Genomic DNA, 26,792 nt, shown 5'->3' with positions numbered 1-26,792 from the left:
CAGGGCCTTTAGCCACTGCAAACGAACTCCAGACACATGTGCCACCATGTGCATCTGGCTTACGTGGGACCTGGAGAATCGAACCTGGGTCCTTAGGCTTCACAGGCATGCATCTTAACCACTAAGCCAGCTCTCCAGCCCAGCCTGGTATTTTTTAAATACATATTTTTATTTTTATTTATTTGCGAGGAGGTAGAGAGAGAGAGGATAGGCACGCCAGAGCCTCCTGCCATTGCAACTAACCTCAGATGCACGTGCCACTTTGTGCATCTGGCTTTATGCGGGAAAATTGAACTCGGGCCATCAGGTTTTTCAAACAAATACCTTTAACCTCTGAGCCATCTCTCTAGGCCCTAACCGGTTTGAGGGCATTTTAATCACAGATGAGAGGAACGGAAACTAAGAGCTCTCAAGTATGAAGTCAGGTAAGGAAAGCTTCAGTGAAAGAAGCCTTGAGCGGAGGGAAAAGGAACCCCACATCCGACTTCCTAGCCAGGGGTTCCAGACTAGAATCAGAGTCTACTTTTCACCTCTCGCCAAGGTCAGTCACCTCGGTTCAGCACCTGACCTCAGGCCCAAGCTCCAGTGCCGGGCTCGGAGTCCCCTCCCAGGGCTCAGCACCTCCTTCAGATTGTGGGGCGCTTCCTCCCCCACCCCACGTCTCCAGCCGAAATGGCTCTCTCTCCACAATGAGCTCCAAAGCGGTCCTCCCTCACCGCAGCATTCAAGCGATGAACCCTTTGGAGCCCTTCGCCCCTCCCCTAGCTCCGCGCCCGCCCTTGGACACACCCTTACTCCAAGCCCCGCCCCAAGGCCTAAGCCCCGCCCCCTCCGTCCTTGCCCCGCCCATAACGCCCTCTCTCCCCCCCCCCAACCCCCATCCGGGCTCTTTGGCGCCGAGGGCCTTTAGAGCGGGCGTCACCGCTGTGGTTCCTGAGCGTCAGGCGCGTTCTGGGTCCGAGTTAAGAATCCTGGGGTCCGGAAAGCCCGAGCGGGAGCTGTAAGGGAGTCACTTCGAAAGTCTTGTGGGGGGGGGGAGGCTCTGGGCTCGAGGGCGGGGTGGGGGGACACTGGTGAGGAATCTGAGGAGAGCTTGAGGCGTTTCTTGGCGGGCGTCCCCGACGGCGAGGCGAGGCGGCACCGACGGCGTGGCTGCGCGGCGCGGCGGCGATCCCGGCCTCGTGCAGATCACGTCGAGTCTTGACGCTCGCCTCCGGAGGGAGACGGGGGTAGGCCTCACAGGCGCCCACCATGAGGGACAGCCGCCTGACAGCCCTGCATCAACCCCTGGCCTAACACGTGGGGCGATGGACTGGAGAGATGGCTCAGCGGTTGAGGCGCTTACCTGCCATGCCAAAGGACCCCAGCTCAACTCCCCAGTACCCAAGAAAAGCCAAATGAAACACGCAGTGGCTGGAGGCCCTGGCACACCCATATTCTCTCTATCTGCCTTTCTCTCTCTCTCTCTCATAAACAAGTAATTTTTAAAAAAAAGGGGGGGGGCTGTTCTTTCTCAAATAAATAAATAAAATATGTTTTAAAAAATAGGAGGGGGGCTGGAGAGATGGCTTAGCGGTTAAGCGCTTGCCTGTGAAGCCTAAGGACCCCGGTTCGAGGCTCTGTTCCCCAGGTCCCACGTTAGCCAGATGCACAAGGGGGCGCACGCGTCTGGAGTTCATTTGCAGTGGCTGGAGGCCCTGGCGCGCCCATTCTCTCTCTCTCCCTCTGTCTTTCTCTCTGTGTCTGTCGCTCTCAAATAAATAAATAAATAATAGTAAAAAAAAATAGGAGGGGGATGGAGAGATGGCTTAGCGGTTAAGCGCTTGGAAGCTTAACCACTGCTGTGAACCCTAAGGGACCCCGGTTTGAGGCACGATTCCCCAGGACCCACGCAAGCCAGATGCACAAGATGGCACATGCATCTGGAGTTCTTTTGCAGTGGCTGGAGGCCCTGATATGCCCATTCTCTCTCCCCCCTCTCTCTCTGTCTCTATCTCTCTCTGTCGCTCTCAAATAAATAAATAAATAAAATAAATGAAAAAGGAGAAGATAGGTGACTTTGGTTTTCTCCCTGGGAGAAGAAACGTGAGGATAGTCTGCAGAATTTGGGGTCATCATACATTGTTGTCTGAGGGAGAGTTTCCAGAGTAAGGCACTGTGGGGCTCCCAGCATTTGGAAAGTGTAGGCTGAAAGATTAGGAGTTCAATGTCAGCCTCACCTACATAGCAAATTCCAGACTAGCTGGGACTACCTAAAACCCTGCCTCGAGAAAACAAAAACCAGGTAGCCCCAGTACTTAGGAAGTAGAAGCAGAAGGATCACCACAAATTTGAGGCCATTCTGGTCTACTTAGGGAGTTTCAGGCCAGCCTGGATTACATGTCAAAACCCTGTCTCAAAAAAAAAAAAAAAAAAAAAGGCATGACAGTAAAATGGGGTTAACAGGGACAAATAGTGTTTATGGGAGGATAAGAGAAGGTAATGGTGGAGGGAGGGGGGAATCAAAGTCCGTTATTTACATGCATGAAAATGTCAAAGATGGAAAAGTTACTTTATTTATTTGAGAGTAGGTATGGGTACACCAGGTTCCCCTGCCACTACAAATGAACTTGCAGATGCATGTGACACTTTGTGTGTCTGGCTTTATGTGTGTGCTGGGGAATAGAACACAGTCCGTCATGTCATGCCAGCAAGTACCTTTAACCACTGAGCCATCTCTCCTGCCCCCCCCCAAATAATTTTAAAATACTTTATGTATTATAAGCAGAGATAGTTAGAAGAGAAAGAATGGGTGCATCAGGACCTGCAGCCACTACAAAGAAACTCTAGACGCATGTGCCATTGTGCATCTGGCAAGCACCTTAACCATTAAGCAATCTCTCCATCCCCAAATACACAAACACACACACACACACACACACATATATACACACACACACTTTTGTTTGTTTTTTCAAGGTAGAGTCTTGCCCTAGCCCAGGCTGACAGGGAATTCACTGTGTAGACTCAGGTTGGCCTCAAACTCATGGTCATCCTCCTACCTCTACCTCCTAAGTGCTGGGATTAAAGGCATGCACCACCATGCCCAGCTCCCAAAAAAATACATGTAAAATATTTTATATATTTATTTTCAGGCAGAGAGAATGAGACAAAGAGAGAGATGAGGGCTCTCTCAAAGCCAGATGCACAAGGCGGCATATGCTTCTGAGGCCCTGGTGTGTCCATTCTATCTACTTCTCTCTCTCTCTCTCTCTCTCTCTCTCACTCCCTCTCTCAAGTAAAATATTTAAAAAGGGGGTGAGCTGGGGAGTTGGCTTAGTGGTTAAGGTGCTCACCTGTGAAGCCTAAGGACCCAGGTTTGATTCCCCAGTGCCCATGTAAGCCAAATGTTCAAGTTGGCACATGTGTCTGAAGTTTGTTTGCAGTGACCAGAAGCCCTGGCAGTCCCATTCTATCTGCCTCTCACAACTTTCTCTTTTTCCCTTTTTCTCTCTTTCTCTCTCTCACACACACATGCACACATACACAAATAAATAAAATATCAAAAGAATAAAAAATAAAGAGGGACAGGTGCACTAGGACCTGAACTACTTTCATGCAGTCTTTCTTAATGTCCTTCCTGACCTTTGGAAGCTTTGAAATTCAGACAGAGGCCTCTAAGCAGAGGAAGTCTTAGTATTTGAGCTGCAACTACTACTTAAGTAATGTTTCTTATTTTCCCAGAATTGGTTGTTTTTCTGCTGATCCCTTTTCAACATGAAGGAGGATCAAGTTGTGCAGGAGGAGTCAGGATTCCAAGATGAAGAGGTATTATTAGAATGTTGAGTGATATATAGCCATTAGGTCATTCCACAGAAATCAAGTTTCCTGTCTTTTAGCTGATATTTTTAGGAATTGAAAGAAATAAGAGATATAAATATGTAACAATTTGTTTGGCAAATGGTGTTAAGATTAGCTACTTAGCACTGGTATGAAAGTTTGGCGCTCTTGTGTTTTGGGATACAGGAGATAGAACCCAGGGCCTCATGCAGGCTAGGCAAGGGCTACCAGTACTGATCTCCATCTCCAGCCCCATGTGGAAGTAATCTAATAACTACATACTGGGACATATGCACACTACTACTGAATAGCAACCTGCCCTTAGAAAAGGAGATCAAAATTTTTAAGGGGTCCTGGAGAGATGGCTTAGTGGTTAAGATGTTTGCCTGCAGAGCCAAATGACCTCAGTTGGATTCCCCAGGACCTACGTAAATCAGATGCATAAGGTGACGCATGTGTCTGGAGTTCGATTGGAGTGGCTGAAGGCCCTAGTGCACCCATTCTCTCTCTCTCTGTGTCTCTCTCTCTCTGCCTGTGTCTTTCTCAAGTAAATAAACAAAAATAAAATACATGGTGGCACATGCCTTTAATCCCAGAACTTGGGAGGCAGAGGTAGGAGGATCGCTGTGAGTTCAAGGCCACCCTGAGACTACATAGTGAATTCCAGGTCAGCCTGGGCTAGAGGGAGACCTTACCTCAAAAAAAAAAAAAAAAAAAGATTTGTAGGGGAAAAGGGTTAAGAAAGCTTTCAAAATAGGGAAAATGTCTACTTCTTTTGATAATTTCTTTTTTTTGCTTTTTTTTTTTTTTTTTTTTGCTTTTTCGAGGTAGGGTCTCTAGCTCAGGCTGACCTGGAATTCCCTATGTAGTCTTAGGATAGGCTTAAACTCAGCAATCCTCCTACCTCTGCCTCCCGAGTGCTGGGATTAAAGGCGTGCGCCACCATGCCCAGCGATAATTTCATTTTTAATTTGGAAAGCCATGGCAAAGGTAATTGGCCACCCTGACCTTTCATTGTTGGCATTTTCCCTAAATATGGAACAATATGTTTGAAAAAACATTAATGATCTCACCTCAATCTGTCTAGAGAAGTGGAATTGAAGCATTATGGAATGACTAATGAATCTGTCACTCTGAAAATGTGAAACATTTAGATATGAAAAGAAACTCAACTCCAATCTTTCTGTTCCATCTCGTAGGAATCTTTGTTTCAAGACATTGACTTATTACAGAAACATGGAATCGTAAGTAGCTTTTGAACACTGTGTCAAATTGTCCATCTCAGAGTTTTTCAGCATCAGCCTTATTGACATTTGAAGCTGGATAATTCTTCATTGTGGGGGGCTGAGATGTTATGTCTGAGATACTTGGTGACAGTCTTGATATTCCAGAGCAATCCAGCCCCAAGGTGCTATGGGACTGAAACAAACAGGCAGGCAAATCCAGGGTTACACAGAATATAATCATTTGGGGAACTTAATGACAAGTGTGGCCCTAGATGGCAGTAAGACCAAGTAGATCCCCACAATTTGAGTTAGAATGATATTTAGGTTAGGAAAAAGTGACCTCACCCAAGTGGAAATGTGCGTGGTTTATCTTAAGCTAATATCAGAGTCAAGCACATTCTGGGATCCAGTTGTAAAACTCCACATGTCACTCTAATGGTTTGGTTTTTTTTTTTAATAATATGCTTTGAAACCTGGGGGGTGTGGGGAGGAAACTAACATTACTCTGAGCAGTCATGGCAGCTACAACTCAAGATGCCACACCAAGCTGAGTCCATACACCTGGCCTTTAGTCACGGGCTTCATGCCAGGAGCACTCCTCCAATTGTGACAACCCAAGATGTCTTCAGACTGTTAAGTGCTACCAGTGGTTGAGAACAACTACTGTTCCATTGGAGGTGTTTGTAGCTCCCCTAGTGATCCCACCTTATCTATATAGATCTAACATTAGACAATATACCTGCACTTACAGAAAATTCCGTCTGTTAGATGACCAGAACAAACCATGCTGGCAGAAAGGCAGACTGACAACAAACTAGATGGATTTCAAGTAGATCAGTGGTAGTAAAACTGCTGATGTTATCGTTTGAAGACCTCATCTTTCATCTCTTCACTGGCTTTAGAAAATAGAAGCAAAAGCAAACCCTGGTCTTTTTGGTGATGTAGTCAGTTATTTGCAGTTCTCCAGGGGCAGAAGGAAAAAAACTTAAAAAAATCTAGAGAACATATTGGTAACAAAGTTCTTTAGAAGGAAGGAGCTGAACTGAGGGGGTGAATGTGTGATAAATTTGTTAGCTTTTCCACCAACAGACTCTTCTTTTGAATTCCTTGTTACATTGCCATAGTCTCACTAACATTCTTGGGAAATCAGGGCACAGCCAGAACATTTGGCAGACTACTGGATATGTTCTACTTGGATATTTCCAGAACATTTGGCTATGTGGTGGGTGGGTTCCACCTGGTTGCTTGTATAAAATTGGCATCATGATGGAAAGAGATGGACACGAAAGCACATGACATAGTACTGGAGCCTTTCAGGATGGCATTTTATCAACTTGCTGCACACATTCTTTTCTTTGCAGAACGTGGCTGACATTAAGAAACTGAAGGCAGTAGGAATCTGTACTGTTAAAGGGATACAGATGACAACACGAAGAGCCCTCTGCAATGTCAAGGGGCTCTCAGAAGCCAAGGTGGACAAGATTAAAGAAGCAGCCAACAAGCTTATTGTAAGCAAAATTCGTTCTTTGCTGTTTTAGCTTACAAGAGTATTGTGAGTCTTTGTAGCTTTTCTCATTGTGAACATTAGAGATGACAGTAGGGAGGAACTCTTGAGTCCCTGGAGAACTTAATATATTATACTACCTGGATCAACTTTTTGTTACGTCAATTCCAAAGCATCAGCAATTCGTTTCTAGAAGGTGGAGGTAAGGGTTAAGACATCCACAACACTAATGAAAATAATTATTTTATTTTACTTATTTATGAGAGAGAGAGGCAGACATGTGGAGAGTGAGTATGGGAACACAAGGGCCTCCTGCCACTGCAGACAAACTCCAGATGCATGCACCACTTTGTGTGTCTAACTTTACATGGGTCTGGGGAGTCAAACCTGGATTGTCAGTCATTATAAACAAGTGCCTTTAACTACTGTGCCATCTCTCCAGTCCAAACATAATTATTTTTATCAAAACTTTACTTCAAAAAAGATATTTATACTTTTGGCTTTGTGCTTGTCTGACAATTATTTTTGCCTGCCTTCTCCTTAGTTCTGTTTTATCTTCTCAAATATACCTATAGCTGTATACACTTAGTGTGAAAAAAACTTCTTCTTTCTTATATAGGCCAATTGGTAAGAGAGAAGTGGGATAAAAAAAAAAAAAGACAAGTAGTGGCGAGCTCTACATGAATGGAGTTGACATAGATATGACCATGAACATGCTCTTTGAGGCAGCTGAGCTGGTACCCATACTTTCTAACGGGGTTCACAGACTGTGAACAGCATATGCAGCTGCCAGGCAAAAGCATATGTGCCATGACCCAAGGTCTCTTGTAGAGCTTTTGGAGACCATTAGACCATTCCAGTTCTAGGAATAAGAATGTACAGAAAAGTAGTCTTTGAGTTTCCCTTTTTGCAAATGACACAGCCTTTCCCTTTCTCCATTTGCACATGTGGGTCTCTTTCCTACTGAAGCTGGAAGTTCTCTTTACAGCCATTTGGTTTCCTTCTTCAGAGGAATTTACAGCAGAAGAGTGATACAAGTGGCTTTGTGGTCCTGAACTTGCCAAGGACCCAGCTAAGCTATGGCCCGGTTGCAGTGAGTTCACAGGGTCAACTCCTCAAATGCCAGCTTGTCCAAGGAAGCCCTAAAATAGTACGAAAATTTTAGAAAATGGCTACTTTATAGCTCCAAGACATAGTTTTCTTTTCTTTGGAAGCGAGATCTCATTATTAAAGAAAAAAGGGCTGGAGATATTGTTCAGTGGTTAAGGCACTTGCTTGCAATGCCTAATGACCTGAGTTTGATTCCTCAGTACCAGGCAATTTCTGTCCTGAGTGTTTTAAAGTTTTCACTGTAGATATCTTTCACTTCCTTGGTTAAGTTTATTCCAAGGTACTTTATTATTTTTTTTTTGAGGCATTTGTGAATAGGAGTGATTCCCTCATTTCATCCTCAGCAAGTTTCGTGTTAGTATATAGGAAGGATAATGAGTTCTGTGTGTTTATTTTGTATCCTGCTACATTGCTAAAAGTGTTTATCAGCTCTAACTGTTTGCTGGTAGAGCCATTAGGGTCCTTTATGCATAGAATCATATCATCTGCAAAGAATGATAATTTGATCTCTTCCTTTCCAATTTGTATTCCTTTTATGTGTGTCTCTTGCCTTATTGCTATAGCTAAGACTTACAGTACTATATTAAATAAAAGCAGGGACAGTGGACACCCATATCTTGTTCCTGATTTTAGTGGAAAAATTTCACATTTTTCCCCACTTAGTATTATGTTGGCTGTAGGTTTGTCATAAATAGCCTTTATTACATTGACATATGTTCTGTCTATTCCCAGTTACTGTAGGACTTTTATCATAAAGGGATATTGGATTTTGTCAAATGCTTTTTCTACATATGAGTTGATCATGTGGTTTTTGTCCTTTAGTTCACTTATATAGTGTATTACATTTATCAATTTGCATACGTTGAACCATCCCTGCATCTCTGGGATAAAGCCTACTTGATCAAAGTGAATGATCTTCTTGATATATTCTTATATTACATTTGCCAATACCTTGTTGAGACATTTTTCATATTTATTTATTGGAGAGAGGGAGAGAATGTGAGAATGAATTGGCATGCCAAGGCCTCCAGCCACTGTAAACAAACTCCAGACCCATGTGCCACCTGTAAACAAACTCCAGACCCATGTGCCACCTGTGTATCTGGCTTATGTGGGAACTGGGGAATCAAACATAGGTCCTTAGGCTTTGCAGGCAAGAACTTTAACCACTGAGCCATCTCTCCAGCCCTTGTTGAGAATTTTTGCATCTATGATCATGAGGGAGATTGGTTGTAATTTTCTTTTTATGTTCTGTCTTTGTCTGGGTTTGGTATCAGGGTGACACTGGTTTTCTAAAAGGAGTTTGGTACAATTCCTTCCTTTTCTATTTTATGGAAAAAAGTTTGAGAAGCACTGGTGTTAATCTTTCTGTGAAGGTCTGGTAAAATTCACCAGTGAATCCATCTGGGCCTGGATCTTTTTTAGTTCAGAGACTTTTTATAGCTGCTTGGATCTCTGTACTTGTTATAGGCCTATTTAAGTGGCTAATCTCATCTTGATTTAATTTTGGTAGGTCATATACATCAAAAAAAAATGATCCATTTCTTTCAGATTTTCAAATTTAGTGGAGTGTATGTTCTTAAAGTATGTCCCTGTGATTTTCTGAATTTCTTTGGTACCTATAGTAATGGTGCCTTTTTCATCTCTAATTTGATTAATTTGTGTCTCTTCTCTCTTTCTTTTGGTCAGATTTGCAAAGAGTTTGTCAATTTTATTTATCCTTTCAAAGAACCAACTCTCTGTTTCATGATTCTTTATATATATATATAATTTTTTTTTGCTTTCTATTTCACTAATCTCTGCCCCAATTATTCCTTTTATTATTCCTTCCCATCTACTGATTTTTGGTTTGCCTTGTTCTTTTTCCAAGGCCTTAAGGTGAGGCATTAAGTTGTTTACTTGCATTGCATCCTTTCTAATTTCTTTCTTTCTCTTTCTTTTTGGCTTTTCAAGGTAGGTTCTCACTCTACCCAGGCTGACCTGGGATTTACTATGTAGTCTCAGGGTGGCCTCGAACTCATGGCAATCCTCCCATCTCTGCCACCCTAGTGCTGGGATTAAAGGTGTGTGCCACCACACCCAGCTAATTTCTTAATATAGGTACTTAAAGCTATAAATTTCCCTCTTAGGACTGCCTTCATTGTGTCCCAAAGGTTTTGGTATGTTGTGTTCTTATTATCATGATTCTGTGATTTTTTTTTTTGATTCCTTCATTAACCCATTCATTCATCATTTAGTAGTTTATTGTTTAGTTTCCATGGTTTTGTGTATGCTCTATAGCTTTTCTTGTTATTAATTTGGAGTTTAATCCAATTGTGATCAGATAGAGTGCAAGAAATTATTTCAGTTTTCCTGTATTTATTAAGGTTTGCTTTGTGTCCTAATATATGATATATATATATTTTTTAAATTAATTTATTTTTTTATTTTTTTGGTTTTTTGAGGTAGGGTCTCACTCTAGCCCAGGCTGACCTAGAATTCACTATAGAGTCTCAGGGTAGCCTTGAACTCATGGCGATCCTCCTACCTCTGCCTCCCAAATGCTGGGATTAAAGGCATGTGCCACTACACCCAGCAATATATGGTATATTTTAGAAAATGTTCCTTGTGCTGCAAAAGAATGTATATTCTTCAGCATTTGGGTGAAATGTTCTGTACATATCTGTACATTAGGTCCATTTGTTCTATGACCTCATTTAATCCAGATGTTCTCTGTTTATTTTTTGTTGGGATGACCTGTCAAATGATGAGAGTGGGCTGTTGAAGTCACTCACTACAACTGTATTTGGTGTTACCTGTGACCTTATTTCTAATAGCGTTTGATGAAATTAGGAGCCCCCATGTTAGGTGCATATATGTTTAGGATTGTAATGTCCTCCGGTTGGAGTGTTTCTTTAATCAATATAAAGTGACCTTCTTTATCTTTCCTAAAGTTGGTTTGAAGTCTACCCTGTCAGATACTAGGATAGTGACACCTGCTTGTTTTCTAGGTCCACTCTCTTGAAACACTATTTTCTAGCCTTTCACCCTAAGGAGTGTCCATCTTTTAAGGAAAGGTGGGTTCCTTGGAGGCAACAAAGAGAAGGATCTTGCTTTTTAACCCAGTCAACAAACCTGTGTCTTTTGGTTGGGGCTTTGAGGCCATTGATATTAAGAGTTATTATTGAATGGTGTGTATTTATTCTTGACATTCTTCTTGTTTTATAGTTCTTCTGTTTTTTTTCTTTACTCTCTTGTATTAACTATTATTTCAGTATGGTTTATTTTTTCCTGTTCCTTATGTGTATGCTTTTCTTTCTCTTTCACAGGGAGGATCTTTTGAAGTATTTTCTGTAGAGGTGGTTTAGAGTTCATATATTTCTTTAGCATGTTTTTGTTATGGAATGTCTTTATTTCTCTGTCTATTTGAATGGATAGCTGTGCAGGATAATCTTGGTTGACAGTTGTTATCTTTCAGAACTTGGAATTCATCATTCCAAGCACTTCTGGACTTTTTTTTTTTTTTTTTTTTTTTTTTTTGAGGTAGGGTGTCACTTTAGCTTTGGCTGACCTGGAATTCACTATGTAGTTTCAGGGTGGCCTTGAATTCACGGTGATCCTCCAAAGTGCTGGGATTAAAGGCATGCACGACCATGCTCAGCCACTTCTGGCTTTTAAAGTTTGTGTTGAGTAATCCGCTGTCATCCTGATGGGCTTGCCTTTGTACATGATTTGATTTTTCTGTCTAACTGCTTTCAATATATTTTCTTTGGTTTATATATTTTGTAGTTTAATTGTAATATGATGATGAGAGGTTCTTTCCTGATTTTGTCTGTTTGGTGTTCTAAAGGCTTCCTGTATCTACATTGGCATCTCTTTCCCTATTTGGAGGAAGTTTTCTTCTATGATTTTGTTGAAAATACTTGCTGTGACTTTAGAATGAAATTCTTCTCCTTCTATTATGCCCTGAATTCTTATGTTTAATCTCTTCAGAGTGTCCTCAATGTCTTGAAATTCCCATTCATTCCTTGTTATTAGTTTGTCTTTTTATTTGTTGGACTGTGTTAGATCTGCCACCTGGTCTTCTAGTTTAGATATTCTGCCCTCTCCTTCATCCATTCTACTGGTGAGACTTTCTACAGAGTTTTCCATTTGACTTACTCTGTTTTTCATTTCTTATATTACTAACTGGTATTTTTTCAGTATTTCTATTTCCTTATTTCATTGTTTGTTTCCTATGTTCTCTTTCAGGAGTTTGTTTTCTTCTTTGATTCCTTTGATTTCTTTGAGTATAGATATAATCATTTTTTTTAAATCATTATTAGGCATTTCATCTAAAACATTCTCACTGAGGGTCATTTCTGATGGGTTTATAGTTTTTGGTGGGATTGTATTGGCTTAATTTTTATTTTTCTTGTATTATAATGTAGAGATATTTTGCATCTTGAGTTAATTTGATGCTTGTCTTCTCTGATTATCTGTGTTCTTAGCCATGTGAATCCACCTTTATATACCTTCATGGTAGGAGTTTAAGGTACCAAGTATAGCTCTTATACTCCAAGAAGACAGCAGAAATGGCCCTACATGTTGAGTCTGCCTGCTATTCGAGTATTCTAGTAAACCTGATGAAGCAATTTACTGGAAAATTCTAAAATTCAACTGAGCATTCAATCCAAACCAGAACAAAGTATTTATATAGGGTATTAAAACAAACAGATAATCTAATAAAGCCAAAGTCCCTAAGCATGTGTGTTGCCCCACATCTTTAATCTTGTCAACTGGGAGATTGAGATTTCTGGTCTGAAATGGGTTTCAGGTCAGTCTGGGGCCAAGTCAGACTCTGCCCCCAATAATGACAGAAGAAAAAGACAAAGGCCCTATGAATCAGGGAGCAACAAAGGTAATAATAGTCAACACTAAAATACAGCATATTTGAGAATGGTAAAGCCAACTAAGAATATGTAACACATAACCTGCCCTGATGTGGAAAGAGAGATTAGCACTTACAGGGAAGGTCTATGTACCTGTCTTTGTGTAAGTAGGCCCTGTTACCTTTTGGGATGGCTTCCAATCTCGCCAATGCTGAGTACCCACCTCGATCCCTCTCTGTTGTGCTGTGGATCTAGGGTTCTGATTGGCTGTGCTGGATGCTGTGGGTCTGGGGGTGAGTGAGCACTGATTGTTGGAAGATGGGAGGCTGTGCATGATGCCTGGAGTTGTACCAGAGCAGCTCAGGTGGACCCATTTGTATTATTTTTCAGCAGCTGCTCAGCTGGCCCCTGCTGTCTTCTCCTTCAGGTTTCTTGACTTCATGAGGAAGCTGATATGAATGGAAAATCCCTCCACCTGGTTTCTGCTTCTGCAGCTCTCCACTGGCCGGGCAGTCAGGTGTGGACCATGGCCACTGGTGCCTTGGCAGGATTCTGGCCATTTTCCTCCTTTCTGGAAGATCTTGTCTCTCCTGCTTCTCTGCTGTGGTTAATAATAACTTACACACCTTCACTTTTCAGTAAAAAAGTATATTTTGCTGTTTTTCTCCTTATTTCCCTTGCTTTTTTTAAAATCAAGATCTCTAGTGTAGGCAGATCTGGAACTCACTCTGTATCCCTGGCTTGAACTCATGGTGATCTTTCTACTTCAACTTCCTAAGTGCTGAAATGGAAGGTGTGAGGCACCACACCTGGTTTGAAACCTACATTTTTATCCTGACCTTCAAAGACAAAACATGTGCAAATGATGACCTTGATCACTTAGCCCAGTGTTTGGCAGCATTTTAATTTCTAATCATCATCTTATACCATGTTGAACCTGTCCTTTCTCTTTCTATAGGAACCAGGATTCCTGACTGCATTTGAATATAGTGAAAAGAGGAAGATGGTTTTCCATATTACCACTGGGAGCCAAGAATTTGAGTGTGTATCTCACATTATTTTATAACCATTAAGCACACTCTTTGGAATACTGTTTCTTTTCCTCTGTCTCATTGTTATTTCTACTACAATTGATAGAAATAGCTTCTTCTTTTGAAGTGGCTTATTCAGTGTTTTCCCAAAGTGCAAACAGAAGCAGATTCCAGACTGCTTAAATGAACATGACTTCTTTTCTTCCAAGAAGTGCAGACTCATGAGTAGTTTCTGAATCAGCCCATAGTAATCTACAACCACAAAACAATTATTTTACTTTTCATTCCTTTCTTTCTCCATTTTTTTTTTTTTTTGTTTTGTTTTTTCGAGATAAGGTCTCACTCTAGCTCAGGCTGACCTGGAATTCACTGTGTAGTCTCAAGGTGGCCTTGAACTCTTGGCGATCCTCCTACCTCTGTCTCCCAAGTGTTGGGGTTAAAGGTGTGTTCCACCACATCCATTTCTTTTTTTTCTTTTTTTCTTTTTTTTTTTTTTGCCTTTTTCTTTTTTCCAAGGCAGGGTCTCACTCTAGCTCAGGATGACCTGGAATTCACTATGTAGTCTCAGGGTGGCCTTGAACTCATGGTGATCCTCCTACCTCACCCTCCCAAGTGCTGGGATTAAATGCATGCACCAGCACACCTGGCTCCATTTTACCTTTTATGTTTTCTTAAAAATCAGTTGTTAGGGGGCTGGAGATATGGCTTAGTGATTAAGCACTTGCCTGTGAAGCCTAAGGACCCTGGTTCCAGGCTTGATTCCCCAGGACCCATGTAAGACAGATGCACAAGGTAGTGCATGCATCTAGAGTTCATTTGCAGTGGCTGGAGGCCTTGGTGTGCTCATTCTTTTCCTCCCTCCCTCCCTCTCTCTCCCTCAAATAAATAAATAAAATAAAAATATCTGTAAGAATTAAAAAGAATAGGGCTGGAGGGATGGCTTAGCCTTTGAGACGCTTGCCTGCAAAGCCAAAGGACCCAGGTTTGATTCTCCAGGACCCACATTAGCCAGATGCACAAGGGGGCACATGTGTCTGGTGTTTGTTTGCAGTGGCTGGAGGCCCTGGTGCACCTATTCTCTCTCTCTCTGTCTTGATCTCCCTCTTTGTCAAATAAATAAAAATTAAAATTAAAAAGAATAAAAATTGCAGATCTATGCTGGGCCTAGTGGTGCATACCTTTAATCCCAGCACTCGGGAGGCAGAGGTAGGAGGATTTCTGTGAGTTCGAAGCCAGCCTAAAACTACATAGTGAATTCCAGGTCATCTTGGGCTGGTATGAGACCCTACCTCAAAAAATTTAAAAAAAAAAAAAAAAAAAAAAGGGCTGTAGAGATGGCTTAATAGTTAAGGCACTTGCCTGCAAAGCCTAAGGACCCATGTTTGATTTCTCTCCAGATCTCACACAAGCCACATGTATAAAGGTCACGCAAGCACAAGGGTGCACACGCATACTAGATGGCACAAGTGACTGGAGTTCGATTGCAATGGCTGAGGCACTGGTGTACCAATTCTCTCTCTCTCTCTTGCTCTCACTATCTCTAAAAAAATCAAACAAAAAAAGAAAGAAAGAGAGAGAGAACAATTACAGATCTAGGGCTAGAGAAATGGTGCAGTGGTTAAGTGCACTTCTTGTGCAAGCACTCCGAACTGTGGAGGCCTGAGATCCCACATAATCAGGTGGGCATAGCCGTGTGTGCTGTAACCTCATCTCAGAGGAGTAGAGACCTGAGAATCATTAGAGTCCCATAAGCTCCAGAATCAGTAAAGAGATTCCAGTTCAAAACAAGACCTGGCAGAAGAGCAACGGAGCAGTACTCAACTCACTTATGAGCATATGGGGCTCCACACTATGTACACACACACACAACTTACCAATATCTTTCATTTAATCATCCAGAAACTGTTGTTTTTAAGTAAACACTAAATTCTCTTACACTTTGAAAGCTCTCAAATACCACATATGCACTGAATACTGCCAAATTTACTATGAAAATAGTAATCAGAGCCAACCATGGTGGCTCATGTCTGTAATCCAGGCACTCAGGAGGCTGAGGTAGGAGGCTAGCCATGAATTCAAGCTAGTCTGGGCTACATAGTAAGTTCTAGGATAGCCTGAGCTGTAGTGAGACTCTACCTCAAAAAAAGAAAGGAAGGAAGGAAAAAAGAAAGAGAAAATAGCAAACCATGGTTTTGACTTATATTTTTTGTTGTTGTTGTTTGTTTGCTTTTGGTTTTTCAAGGTAGGGTCTCACTCTGGCTCAGGCTAACCTGGAATTCACTATGTAGTCTCAGGTGGCCTTGAACTCACAGCAATCCTCCTACCTCTGCCTCCTGAGTGCTGGGATTAAAGGCGTGCGCCACCACACCCAGCTTGTTTGTTTTTTTGAGGTAGGGTCTCACTGTTGTCCAGGCTGACCTGGAATTCACCATGTAGTCTCAGGGTGGCCTCAAACTCACAGAAATCCTCCTGCCTCTGCCTCTTGAGTGCTGGGATTAAAGGCATATGACACCATGCCTGGCTTGATTTCTATTTCTATTTAATTTCCCCATATCTTGTTATAGTTTTTTTTGTTTTTGTTTTTGTTTTTGTTGTTTTTTTTTTTTTTTTTTTTTCGAGGTAGTGTCTCACTCTAGCTCAGGCTGACCTGGAATTCACTATGGAGTCTCAGGGTGGCCTCGAACTCATGGTGATCCTCCTACCTCTGCCCTCCGAGTGCGGGATGGATTAAAGGCGTGCGCCACCACGCCCGGCTTGTTTTTTATACCTAATTAAAAATGTCCCTGAGTTTTATAAAGGAAATGTTTATATAATTTCCCAAAATTTGGCTATCTGCATAGTTAGTTTTTTTTCAGGGTAGGATCTTGCTTTAGCTCCGGCTGACATGGAATTCACTACATAGTCTCAGGCTAGCCTCAAACTCACAGTGATCCTCCTACCTCCACCTCCCAGTTGAGATTAGAAACCACGAAGTTGGACATGGTGACACATGCCTTTAATCCCAGCACTCAGGAGGCAGAGGTAGGATAATCACTGTGAGTTTGAGGCCACCCTGAGACTACATAGTGAATTTCAGGTCAGCCTGGGCTAGAGCAAGAACCTACCTTGAAAAATCAAGACAAAAAAAAAAAAGCAAAACACCCCCCCCAAAGAAAAAAAAAAAAACATGCTGGAGAGATGGCTTAGCAGTTAAGGCGCTTGCCTGAAAAGCCAAAAGATCTCGGTTTGATTCCCCAGGACCCATGTAAGCCAGATGCACAAGATGGCACATGCATCTGGAGTTGGTTTGCAGTGGTTTGCAGTGGTTAAAAGCCCCGACACACCCTTTCTCTCTCTCTGTGTCTCTCACTCTTGCTTTGCCTCTTTCCCTCTCTCAAATAGATAATTTTTTGTTTTGTTTTGTTTTCTGTGGTAGGGTCTCACACTAGCTCAGGCTGACCTGGAATTCACTATGTAGTGTCAGGGTGGCCTCGAACTCTTGGCAATTCTACTACCTCTGTCTCCTAAGTGCTGGGATTAAAGGCATGTGCAGCCGGGCCTCAAAAAAACAAAAAATAAAATAAAATAAAATAAATAAAGGCATGCGCTACCACACCCTTTGAAAATTAAATACTAAAAAAAAACACACCTGGGCTGGAGAGATGGCTTAGCGGTTAAGTGCTTGCCTGTGAAGCCTAAGGATCCTGGTTCAAGGCTCGATTCCCCAGGACCCACTTAGCCAGATGCACAAAGGGGCGCACGCATATGGAGTTTGTTTGCAGTGGCTGGAAGCCCTGGTGCGCCCATTCATTCTCTCTCTCTATCTGCCTCTTTCTCTATGTCGCTCTCAAATAAATAAAAAAAAATAAACAAAAAATTAAAAAAAAAAAATTTAAAAATTAAAAAAAAAAAAAACCAAAGCCACTGGGCAAAGGATGTTGTTCAGTGATCCTGGCTTCTTAGCATGTACAAGCCCTGATTCAATCCCCAGTACCACAAAATAAAACAATCTAAACCCACATATTCTAATTCCAATTTAATTAAAAATAATAGTGAGGAGCTGGAGAGATGGCTTAGTGGTTAAGCACCTACCTGTGAAGCCTAAGGACCCCTGTTTGAGGCTCAGTTCCCCAGGACCCACGTTAGCCAGATGCACAAGGGGGCCCATGTGTCTGGAGTTCATTTGCAGTGGCTGGTGGTTCTCTATCTGCTTCTTTCTCTCTCTGTCTGCCACTTTCAAACAAATAAATAAAAATTAAAAAAAAAAAATAACAGTGAGCCAGGCGTGGTGGCACATGCCTTTAATCCCATAGCACTTGGGAGGCAGAGGTAGTAAGATCGCCATGAGTTTAAGGCCACTCTGAGACTATATAGTTAATTCCAGGTCAGTCTGAGCCAGAGTGAGACCCTACCCTGAAAAACAAAAAAATTTTAATGTATTTGAGAGAGAAAGTGAACAGATGCACCAGGGCCTCTTGGCACTGTAAATAAGCTCCAGGTACATGTACCACTTTGTGTGTCTGGCTTTCTGTGGGTACTTGGGAATTGAACCCCGGTCAGCAGGCTTTGCAAACAAGCACCTTTAACCACTGAGCAATCTCCCAAGCCCCCTGTCTCCTGTCTTGATATCTCTATTTCTCTCTGTTATTAATACTCATGTCTATTTCCAGCAAGTTGCTAGGAGGTGGCATTGAAAGCATGGCAATCACAGAAGCTTTTGGAGGTGGGTAGATCCTTAATAGTTTTATATTAAATTTTATATATCTGTACATCTATATGCATAAAGCATATAATTAAATAACAACTGATATACAAATTCCTATTCTGGAACTTATGATGAACTCGAAATTATAACAAAGGATCATTTTGAACTGCAATTAAAATATATACTAACGTGGGCTGGAGAGATGGCTTAGCGGTTAAGCGCTTGCCTGTGAAGCCTAAGGACCCCGGTTCAAGGCTCGGTTCCCCAGGTCCCACGTTAGCCAGATGCACAAGGGGGCGCACGCATCTGGAGTTCATTTGCAGAGGCTGGAAGCCCTGGCGCGCCCATTCTCTCTCTCTCCCTCTATCTGTCTTTCTGTGTCTGTCGCTCTCAAATAAATAAATAAATAAATAATTTAAAAAAACATATATATATATACTAACGTTAACATATTTCTTATTGATATTTTTCTTCCCCTTACCTCTGATTACTATAGCAGGAAATTGAAATTTTTCTCTTATTCCTTCAAAAGTTAATTTAGTAATGAGGTTGGTCTTTTGTTTTGGCAATGTACAGTCCATGAACATAGGATTAGAGTCCTTCTTTCCCAATTATATCCACTATATTTTTAAAAACATGGCCTGGGAAGATTGCTCAGTGGTTAAAGGTGCTTGTGTGGAAAGCCTCCTAGCCCAGGTTCAATCCCCCAGCACCCACGTACAGCCAGATGCAAAAAAAAAAAAAAAGGCCAAGCATCTGGCGTTCATTTGCAGCAGCAAAAGACCTTGGCACATCCATGCATCACCACACCCAGCTCAAGGAAAGCTTTTAGTTTTGATAAATTAGGATATGTTACCAATTTGAAGTTCTTCCTGTGATCATTTCAGCTGAGTGGGGAGCCTCCGGATGTGCTACTTCTGGTCAAGATCCTAAACTTTCATTTATGTGAATATACTTGCAGAAAATGTGCTTTATCAAAACAATAGTTTTGTGAAAATGAAATCCTGGCATTTTTTCACTATTGGTGTTCATACATGAAGAATCCATTTATGATGAGGTTCCTTAAGAGTGAGACTTGGGCTGGAGAGATGGCTTAGTAGTTAAGCGCTTGCCTGTGAAGCCTAAGGACCACAGTTCGAGGCTTGACTCCCCAGGACCCATGTTAGCCAAATGCACAAGGGATCGCACACATCTGGAGTTCACAGTTTTTTTTGGGGGGTCGTTGGGGGGGTCAACTATATAGTCTCAGAGTGGCCTTAAACTCATGGCGATCTTACTACCTCTGCCTCCCAAGTGCTATGGGATTAAAGGCATGTGCCACCATGCCTGGCTCACTGTTATTTTTTTTTTAATTTTTATTTATTTGTTTGAAAGTGGCCCTGGCATGCCCATTCTCTTCTCTGCCTCTTTCCCTCTCTGTCTGCCACTCTCAAATAACTAAATAAATAAAAATTTTTTTTAAAAAAAGAATGAGACTTGAAGCCGGGCACGGTGGCACATGCCTTTAATCCCAGTACTCAGGAGGTAGAGGTAGGAGGATCCCATGAGTTCAAGGCCACTCTGAGAGTACGTAGTGAAGTCCAGGTCAGCCTGGGCTAGAGTGAGACCCTACCTCAAAAAAACAAAACAAACAAACAAACAAAAGAAACAAACAAATCAGAGTGAGACTTGACAAATGCAGAAGATAATATAGTAAAGATTTTAGGGGGAGAGGTGGTACTGAGGATTGAACTCAGGGCCTTGTGCATGTTAGGCAGGTAACATCCCAACCCTATGTGATATTTTTATTTGCTTGTTTTTTTTTAAATGAAAATATCAAAATGCTAACGGTAGGTTTGTTTTTTTTTTCCCCTAAATTTGACAGAATTTCGTACTGGAAAAACTCAGCTCTCTCATACCCTGTGTGGTAAGGACACATGTATTACAGCAGCAACATAACAGTAATAATCATAGCTTTCACTTACATCAACTGTGTGTCTGGTACTTCACATAATATTATGTAATCTGAATAAACTGTCAAGGAAAATATTGCTTAGAGAGGTTAAGTAAACTGCCCATGGCTGCTGGTTTTTGAATATGTGATGTATGTACACTGTTCTGTATATGAATAACTGTAAACACCTCTGAATAGAAGAAGTACAAAAGGTAAGTTGGTTGTTTGTGAGAGAGGCATCTAATATCTCAGATTTTCCCAATCTATACTTTTATAATTTTTTCAAGAATGCCATAAAGTCTGTTGAGACCTAGACTCCTTTAGTTTCTGTGGAATAAGGTTGACCCCCAAAAAACTTAAAAATAAATTTGACTATGGGCTGGAGAAATGTCTCAGCAGTTAATACGGTTTGCCTTCAAAGCTGAATTACCATGGTTCTATTACCCAGGACCCATGTAAAGCCAGATGCACAGGGTGGTGCATGCTTCTGGAGTTTATTTTCAGTGGCTGGAGGCCCTTACATGCCCACTCTTTTTGTCTCTATCTTTCAGCTTCCAAATAAGTAAAAATATTTTAAAAAATAAAATTGTCTAATAGCTGGGGAAATGGCTCAATGGATAATGTAAAAGCTGAATGCTGGGCAGGACTCAGGTTTGATTCCCCAGGACCCATGTAAGCCAGATGTACAAGGTGTCACATGTGTCTGGACTTCATTTGTACTGGTTGGAGGTCCTAGCATGCCCATTTTCTTTCTCTCTTTGTTTCTGTCTCTCTCTCTCTCTTTCTGCCTCTTTCTCTCTCAAATAAATAAATATTATATTTTTTTAAAAAGTAACACTTCATGTTAAGTACTATAAGGAAAAAGTAAGTGCATTTTAAAAACTGACCTCATGTTGTGATTGCTATGAAAATAAAAGTAGTAATAATTAAATTCTAATCAACTTATTTGAGAAAACTTTGATATATATCTTTAATTATGAGAGATATTAAAATCCTTTGTTGAATTACTATGGTCCTTGAAGAACATTTATATTTTACTCTTGACTAATGAGATGAAAGTATAGCAATACTGTTTTGAAACAAGTATCATTGTTCTTAAATGTAACCAGCATATTTAATGTTTATGTACATATTAATACAAAGTTTATTCATTCCTTTAATATTGTTTTTCAATTGTTCCCTAGTGACAGCTCAACTTCCAGGAGCAGGTGGCTACTCAGGAGGAAAGATTATCTTCATTGACACAGAAAATACCTTGTAACCTTTTTATTTAAAATAATTTCTAACCCAGTGTGGTATAATACTACTACAAAAGAGTGCATATCATTCCAAAGAATGAGAGAAACCAAAGGAATACAATACTGGTCAATATCTCATATTACTTTTTAAGTTTTAATTGGGTTTGATATAAAAATGACCCCCGAAGGGCTGGAGAGATGGCTTAGCGATTAAATGCTTGCCTGTGAAGCCTAAGGACCCCGATTCAAGGCTCGGTTCCTCAGATCCCACGTTAGCCAGATGCACAAGGGGGCACACACGTCTGGAGTTCGTTTGCAGTGGCTGGAAGTCCTAGCACACCCATTCTCTCTCTCTCCCTCTATCTGTCTTTCTCTCTGTGTCTGTCACTCTCAAATAAATAATGAACAAAAAAAAATTTTTTAATGACCCCCCAAAAAAACATGAGAAAGAGTTGCATCTTTTTTTTTTTTAAATCACTACTTCTTCAAAGATTTTGCCTATATAACTTGAGAGTTACTAACTTACTCAAACTCATGTCCTCAAATAATGGGGAAGACATGAAAAACACAGATGTGCAGAGGTAAAGGCACCACTATTTGGGTCACCGAGAGAATTGCAGTTTAATGGAACTGAAAGGGTTCCGGAATGCAGAGCTAGAAAGGTGATTTGGGTATGGAACATGAAGGGCTTTGAAACCAAATAGTGAATGTCAATTAGATGCTTTTACAAAAATCCAGGCAAGTAATTAGAACTTGAACTGGGTTTGAAGCAGTGGACATAAAAAGGAAAGAAAATATCAGGGAGGAAAGCTGCCAAGACTTAATTATTATTTGTAGACAAAGGGAAGAGGTGTTTGTGAAAGCACTCTTAGGGATTTTGTCTAGTCGCTGGGAGCTTGATGGTGCTAAGGATGGAAATGAGAAGATCATGTTTCATTTCAGTGTGTGGAATGTGAGGTACAGGAGGATGTGCAGGTGACAGCTGCAAGTATTGGAGTAGAGACAAAGACATGGATGAATTAACCAAAGGGAAAAAAAACTTACAAGAGGATAGAGAGGAAAACTGACAACCTACCTGTGTGTAGGTTCTATATTTGGGAAAAGGACCAAAATGAGGAACCTACAGAAACAGAGAACATGGAAGTCTGGTTGTGGGAGAAGAAAAACATTGTCAGGAATGGTTTACAGAGAGAACCTTTGAAGGTGGAGAACAAGTAAGATCACTGAGATTGGAAGTTAAGAATTCCAGGGAACATTTGAAGTAGAGTCTGAAGTGAGGATGTTTTGTTTAAGTAACCAGTAAAGGAGTGAGGTGATTGTCCAGAAGTACTGTCATTCAAGCCAGTTTCAAAGTCAAGGGACATTCTTTTTAGTAATAGGGAAGACCTGCACACATGTAACAGCCCAGCCTGCTTCCCAGGCTCATTTCTCTCTTGTCAGCACTAGAAGTAGAGATGATTATGTCCTAGTCTGGTCCAATTGCCTCTAAACCTGCTCTATTAAAAATTTGATGCCGGTAGTGGTTGTGGCGGCGGGATTCAGGAGTCCCCCATAAACACAGGTGTTCTGAATGCTAGGTTCCCAGCTGATGGAGATTTGGGAATTAATGTCTCTTGGAGGGAGTGTATTGTTGTGGGTGGGCTTATGGGTGTTAAAGCCAGTGTCCCCTTGCCAGTGTTTGGCACACTCTCCTGTTGCTATGGTCCACCTTGTGTTGGCTAGGGGCTGATGTCCACCCTCTGCTCATGCCATTGTTTTCCCCTGCCATCATGGAGCTTCCCCTCCAGCCTGTAAGCCCAAATAAACCTCTTTTTCCCAGGGGGAAAAAAAAATTATGCTGGACGTGGTGGCACACGCCTTTAATCCCAGCACTCAGGAGGCAGAGGTAGGAGGATTGCTATGATTTCATGGCAACCCTGAGACTCCATAGTGAATTCCAGGTCAGCCTGTACTGGAGGGAGACCCTACCTCAAAAAAAAAAAAGAAAAAAGAAAGCAAAGTAATCAAGACAGTAAACACACTGAGAACTGGTATGTCTGAAGATGCCTTTATTTTGTCCTTGCTTTTGATTGTCAGTTTGACTGATTAAAGAGAAATATGCAGGCTCTTTCTATCCTATGGGGTATTTGCTCTCTCTATCCTCATATTATGGTCTTCCTAACTCATATAAATCATTTAGTCTCTCATACCAAGACCTACTTTAAATTTTGTTTGTTTGTTTGGTTTTTTGTTTTTTCGAGGTAGGGTCTCACTCTGGCTCAGGCTGACCTGGAATTCACTATGTAGTCTCAGGGTGGTCTCGAACTCTCGGAGATCCTCCTACCTCTGCCTCCCGAGTGCTGGGATTTAAAAAATATTTTATTCATCTATTTTAGAGAGAGAAAGAGACAAATAGAATGTACACACAAGGGTCTCTGGCCACTGCAAACAAATTCCAGACACTTATGCCACCTTGTACATCTGGCTTACATGGGTACTGGGGAATTGAACATGGGTTCTTAGGATTCACAGGCAAACACTTTTACTGCTAAGCCATCTCTCCAGCCCAAGCCCTACTTTTTAAAATTTTCTGAAATTACTCAATTTAGAAAACCTACTCCTTCTTGACCTACTATAAAATTTATTTTCTAAAATGCTCATGTAGGGCTGGAGAGATGGCTTGATGGTTAAGGTGCTTGCCCGAAAAGCCTAAGGACCCAGGTTCCATTCCCCAGAACCCACATAAGCCAGATGCACAAAGTGACGCATGTGTGTGGAGCTCATTTACAGTGGCTAGAGGCCCTGTTGCACCCATTCTCTTTCTATATTATATCTGCCTATTTCTCCCTCTCTCTCTCAAATAAATAAAATATTAAATAAAATAAAATGCTCATGTAGAAAAATAACCAAGGTACTGTTTGAAGAACACTAGGAAATACTGGGCATGAGTAGATTATGAAGAAGTCTTCCAGCTTGGGGAAGGAGGGTAAAATGTTGTTTAGAGGCATAGCAAGAATGGGTCACAAATTCAGTTGGTTTCAGAAATAGTTCATTAAGGATGATCCAGAGAAAGAAATCTTCTGGCAGACAAGTAGTCACTGACTGGGCAGTTCAGCTTTTATCAAGTCAGAAATTGAGGAGTGGTTAGCAGCTAACTCATAGACAGGAGGGGTTGGGGAGAAGGATCCTATAGATCTTTAAGAGTTTCTCACACAATGCTGGGCATGGTGGCACACACCTTTAATCCCAGCACTCGGGAGGCAGAGGTAGGAGGATCGCCATGAGTTCGAGGCCACCCTGAGAATACAGAGTGAATTCCAGGTCGGCCTGAGCTAGAGTGAAACCCTACTTCGAAAAACCAACCAACCAAACAAACAAACAAAAAAAAAGAGTTTCTCACACATATACTGCTGTCTTTTGGTATCTTTCTTCTTATATGTATTTTTTCTTTTTTTTTCTAGGTAGGGTCTTACTTTTGCCCAGGCTGACCTGGCACTCATGCTATAGTCCCAGGTTGGCCTTGAACTCACAGCAGTCCTCCTACCTCTGCCTCTTGCGTGCAGGAATTAAAAGCATGTACCACTGTGCCCAGCTATATGTTTACATTTTGCCTTCTCATTTGCATTTTAAATTTTCCTAGAGCCTATAGTCTTACAACTCCCTATATTCTCCACAGTATTTTGCATTGATACTTTATTAAGCTGGGAATCAGCTCCATATGGTAATCAGTTAGTAAATATATACAGATTGTTTTGAATTTCCCTTCAGTATAAGCCTAACTTTTGCACCCCTGTTTACATGGTATTATAAAAACTGACATGAAAGGCACTTTCATTGCCTCTTGCTTGGGGACATTAACCCAACAGTGGGGTGGGTGGGGTGCTATAAATTAGCCCTTGCTTTACTGTAACTTATACTTAATGTTCTATTAAACAGTGCTAACAAAAGTGAAGTGAGACCACAGACACACATTTTTAGTTTGTCTCATTTTACTTCAGACATATTGTTAGGATATCAAAGACCTAAGAATAACATGTTTATTACTCCTCTGTAGTTGGCAGATCTTGGTGATTGTTAGCATCTTCCAGAGCAGGTACTGATTGGCCACCCTGTGAACACTTAACTTCAGAAAGCTACAATTTTAGCCAGGCATGGTGGCACACACCTTTAATCCTAGCACTCAGGAGGCTGAGATAGGAGAATCCCTGTGAGTTCAAGGCCACTCTGAGACTACATAGTGAATTCCAGGACAGCATGGGCTAGAGTGAAACCCTACCTTGAAAGACCAAAAGAAAAAGCTACAACTTTAGAACTTTTACAAGGTGGATTTTAAATATAAAAGCCCGCCCCCCCCCCCCCCGCAAATCCTGGTTTGATCATTCCCTTACAAACCCTTGGGTTTTTTTTAAAATTTTTTGTTCATTTTTCATTTATTTATTTGAGTGACAGAGAGAGAAAGAAAGAGACAGAGAGAGAGGGAGATTGAGAATGGACACGCCAGGGCTTTCCAGCCACTGCAAAAAAACTCCAGATGAGTGCGCTCCCTTGTGCATCTGGCTAACGTGGGTCCTGGGGAATCAGTCTCAAACCGGGGTCCTTAGGCTTCACAGGCAAGCGCTTAACCACTAAGCCATCTCTCCAGACCCCTTGGGACTTTTTGACCCTTCATGTAGTCAAATGTATCCTTGGTTTGCTACATGTGACTAGTGGTGTTTTCTTGTTTGTTTGTTTAAACTTTTATTGACAACTTCCATAATTATAGACAATAAACCATGATAATTCCCTCCCCTTGGTTCTGTTTTTCATGGTAGAGTCTGACTTAGAATTCACTATGTAGTTTCAGACTGGCCTTGAACTCACAGCCATTCTCCTACCTTGGCCTCCATAGTGCTGGGACTAAAACTTGTGCCACCACACTCAGCAAAACCTGTCATTTTGAACAGATGAAGAATATGAAGAGTCACTTCATTTTGAAGTGACTGGAATTATCACTCAGTGAGTGATATTACTGTTCTATTTTTATAGATGTGAGAACAAAGGAGACTCATAAGCCTTAGTTTCTAGTTTTTCTATTTTAATCATTTTGCTGCATATTCCCAACTCATTTGCCTGAGTTCTTTGTCAGTGTCCTCACTTGTAAAATAAGGCTGTCACAACTAGCTTGCAAGCTCATTTTAGAGGTTTGATGACCTAATATTTCAATTAATTTCAGTTTCACCATTTCTATAACCATTACCATTACCATCTTCTGAGGCGATTTGAAGCACTTGTGGAAAATACAGTCTGGTAGTCTTTTAGGTGATGACTAGCATCTTCCCAGCTACCTTCCCAGACACACTGCTCTGCCTCTTAGCTACTTTACTTGCTTAAAGTCTTATATTTTGTAGTTTTTATCTAAACTTCTTCTGGAATTGAATT

The 26,792-nt window shown here is 41.4% G+C and overlaps 1 protein-coding gene across 1 annotated transcript in view; it reads left to right on the top strand.

Moving 5' to 3' along the window:
* The first annotated feature begins 901 nt into the window (after positions 1-901).
* The window catches only part of Dmc1 (DNA meiotic recombinase 1), a 49,621-nt gene continuing 23,730 nt past the window's right edge, over positions 902-26,792 (top strand). The window contains exons 1-8 of the mRNA XM_045153377.1: positions 902-1,000; positions 3,724-3,807; positions 5,019-5,063; positions 6,407-6,553; positions 13,468-13,550; positions 18,190-18,242; positions 20,089-20,130; positions 21,342-21,414. Of these exons, the coding sequence (XP_045009312.1) occupies positions 3,757-3,807; positions 5,019-5,063; positions 6,407-6,553; positions 13,468-13,550; positions 18,190-18,242; positions 20,089-20,130; positions 21,342-21,414 (494 nt within the window). The 5' untranslated portion in view covers positions 902-1,000; positions 3,724-3,756. The remainder of the gene's footprint in view (positions 1,001-3,723; positions 3,808-5,018; positions 5,064-6,406; positions 6,554-13,467; positions 13,551-18,189; positions 18,243-20,088; positions 20,131-21,341; positions 21,415-26,792) is intronic.

The sequence above is a fragment of the Jaculus jaculus genome, chromosome 6 (genome assembly GCF_020740685.1).
Source record: "Jaculus jaculus isolate mJacJac1 chromosome 6, mJacJac1.mat.Y.cur, whole genome shotgun sequence".
Taxonomy (NCBI): domain Eukaryota; kingdom Metazoa; phylum Chordata; class Mammalia; order Rodentia; family Dipodidae; genus Jaculus; species Jaculus jaculus.
Note: the sequence above shows the minus strand (reverse complement) of the source record. Positions and strands in the feature narration are given on the sequence as shown.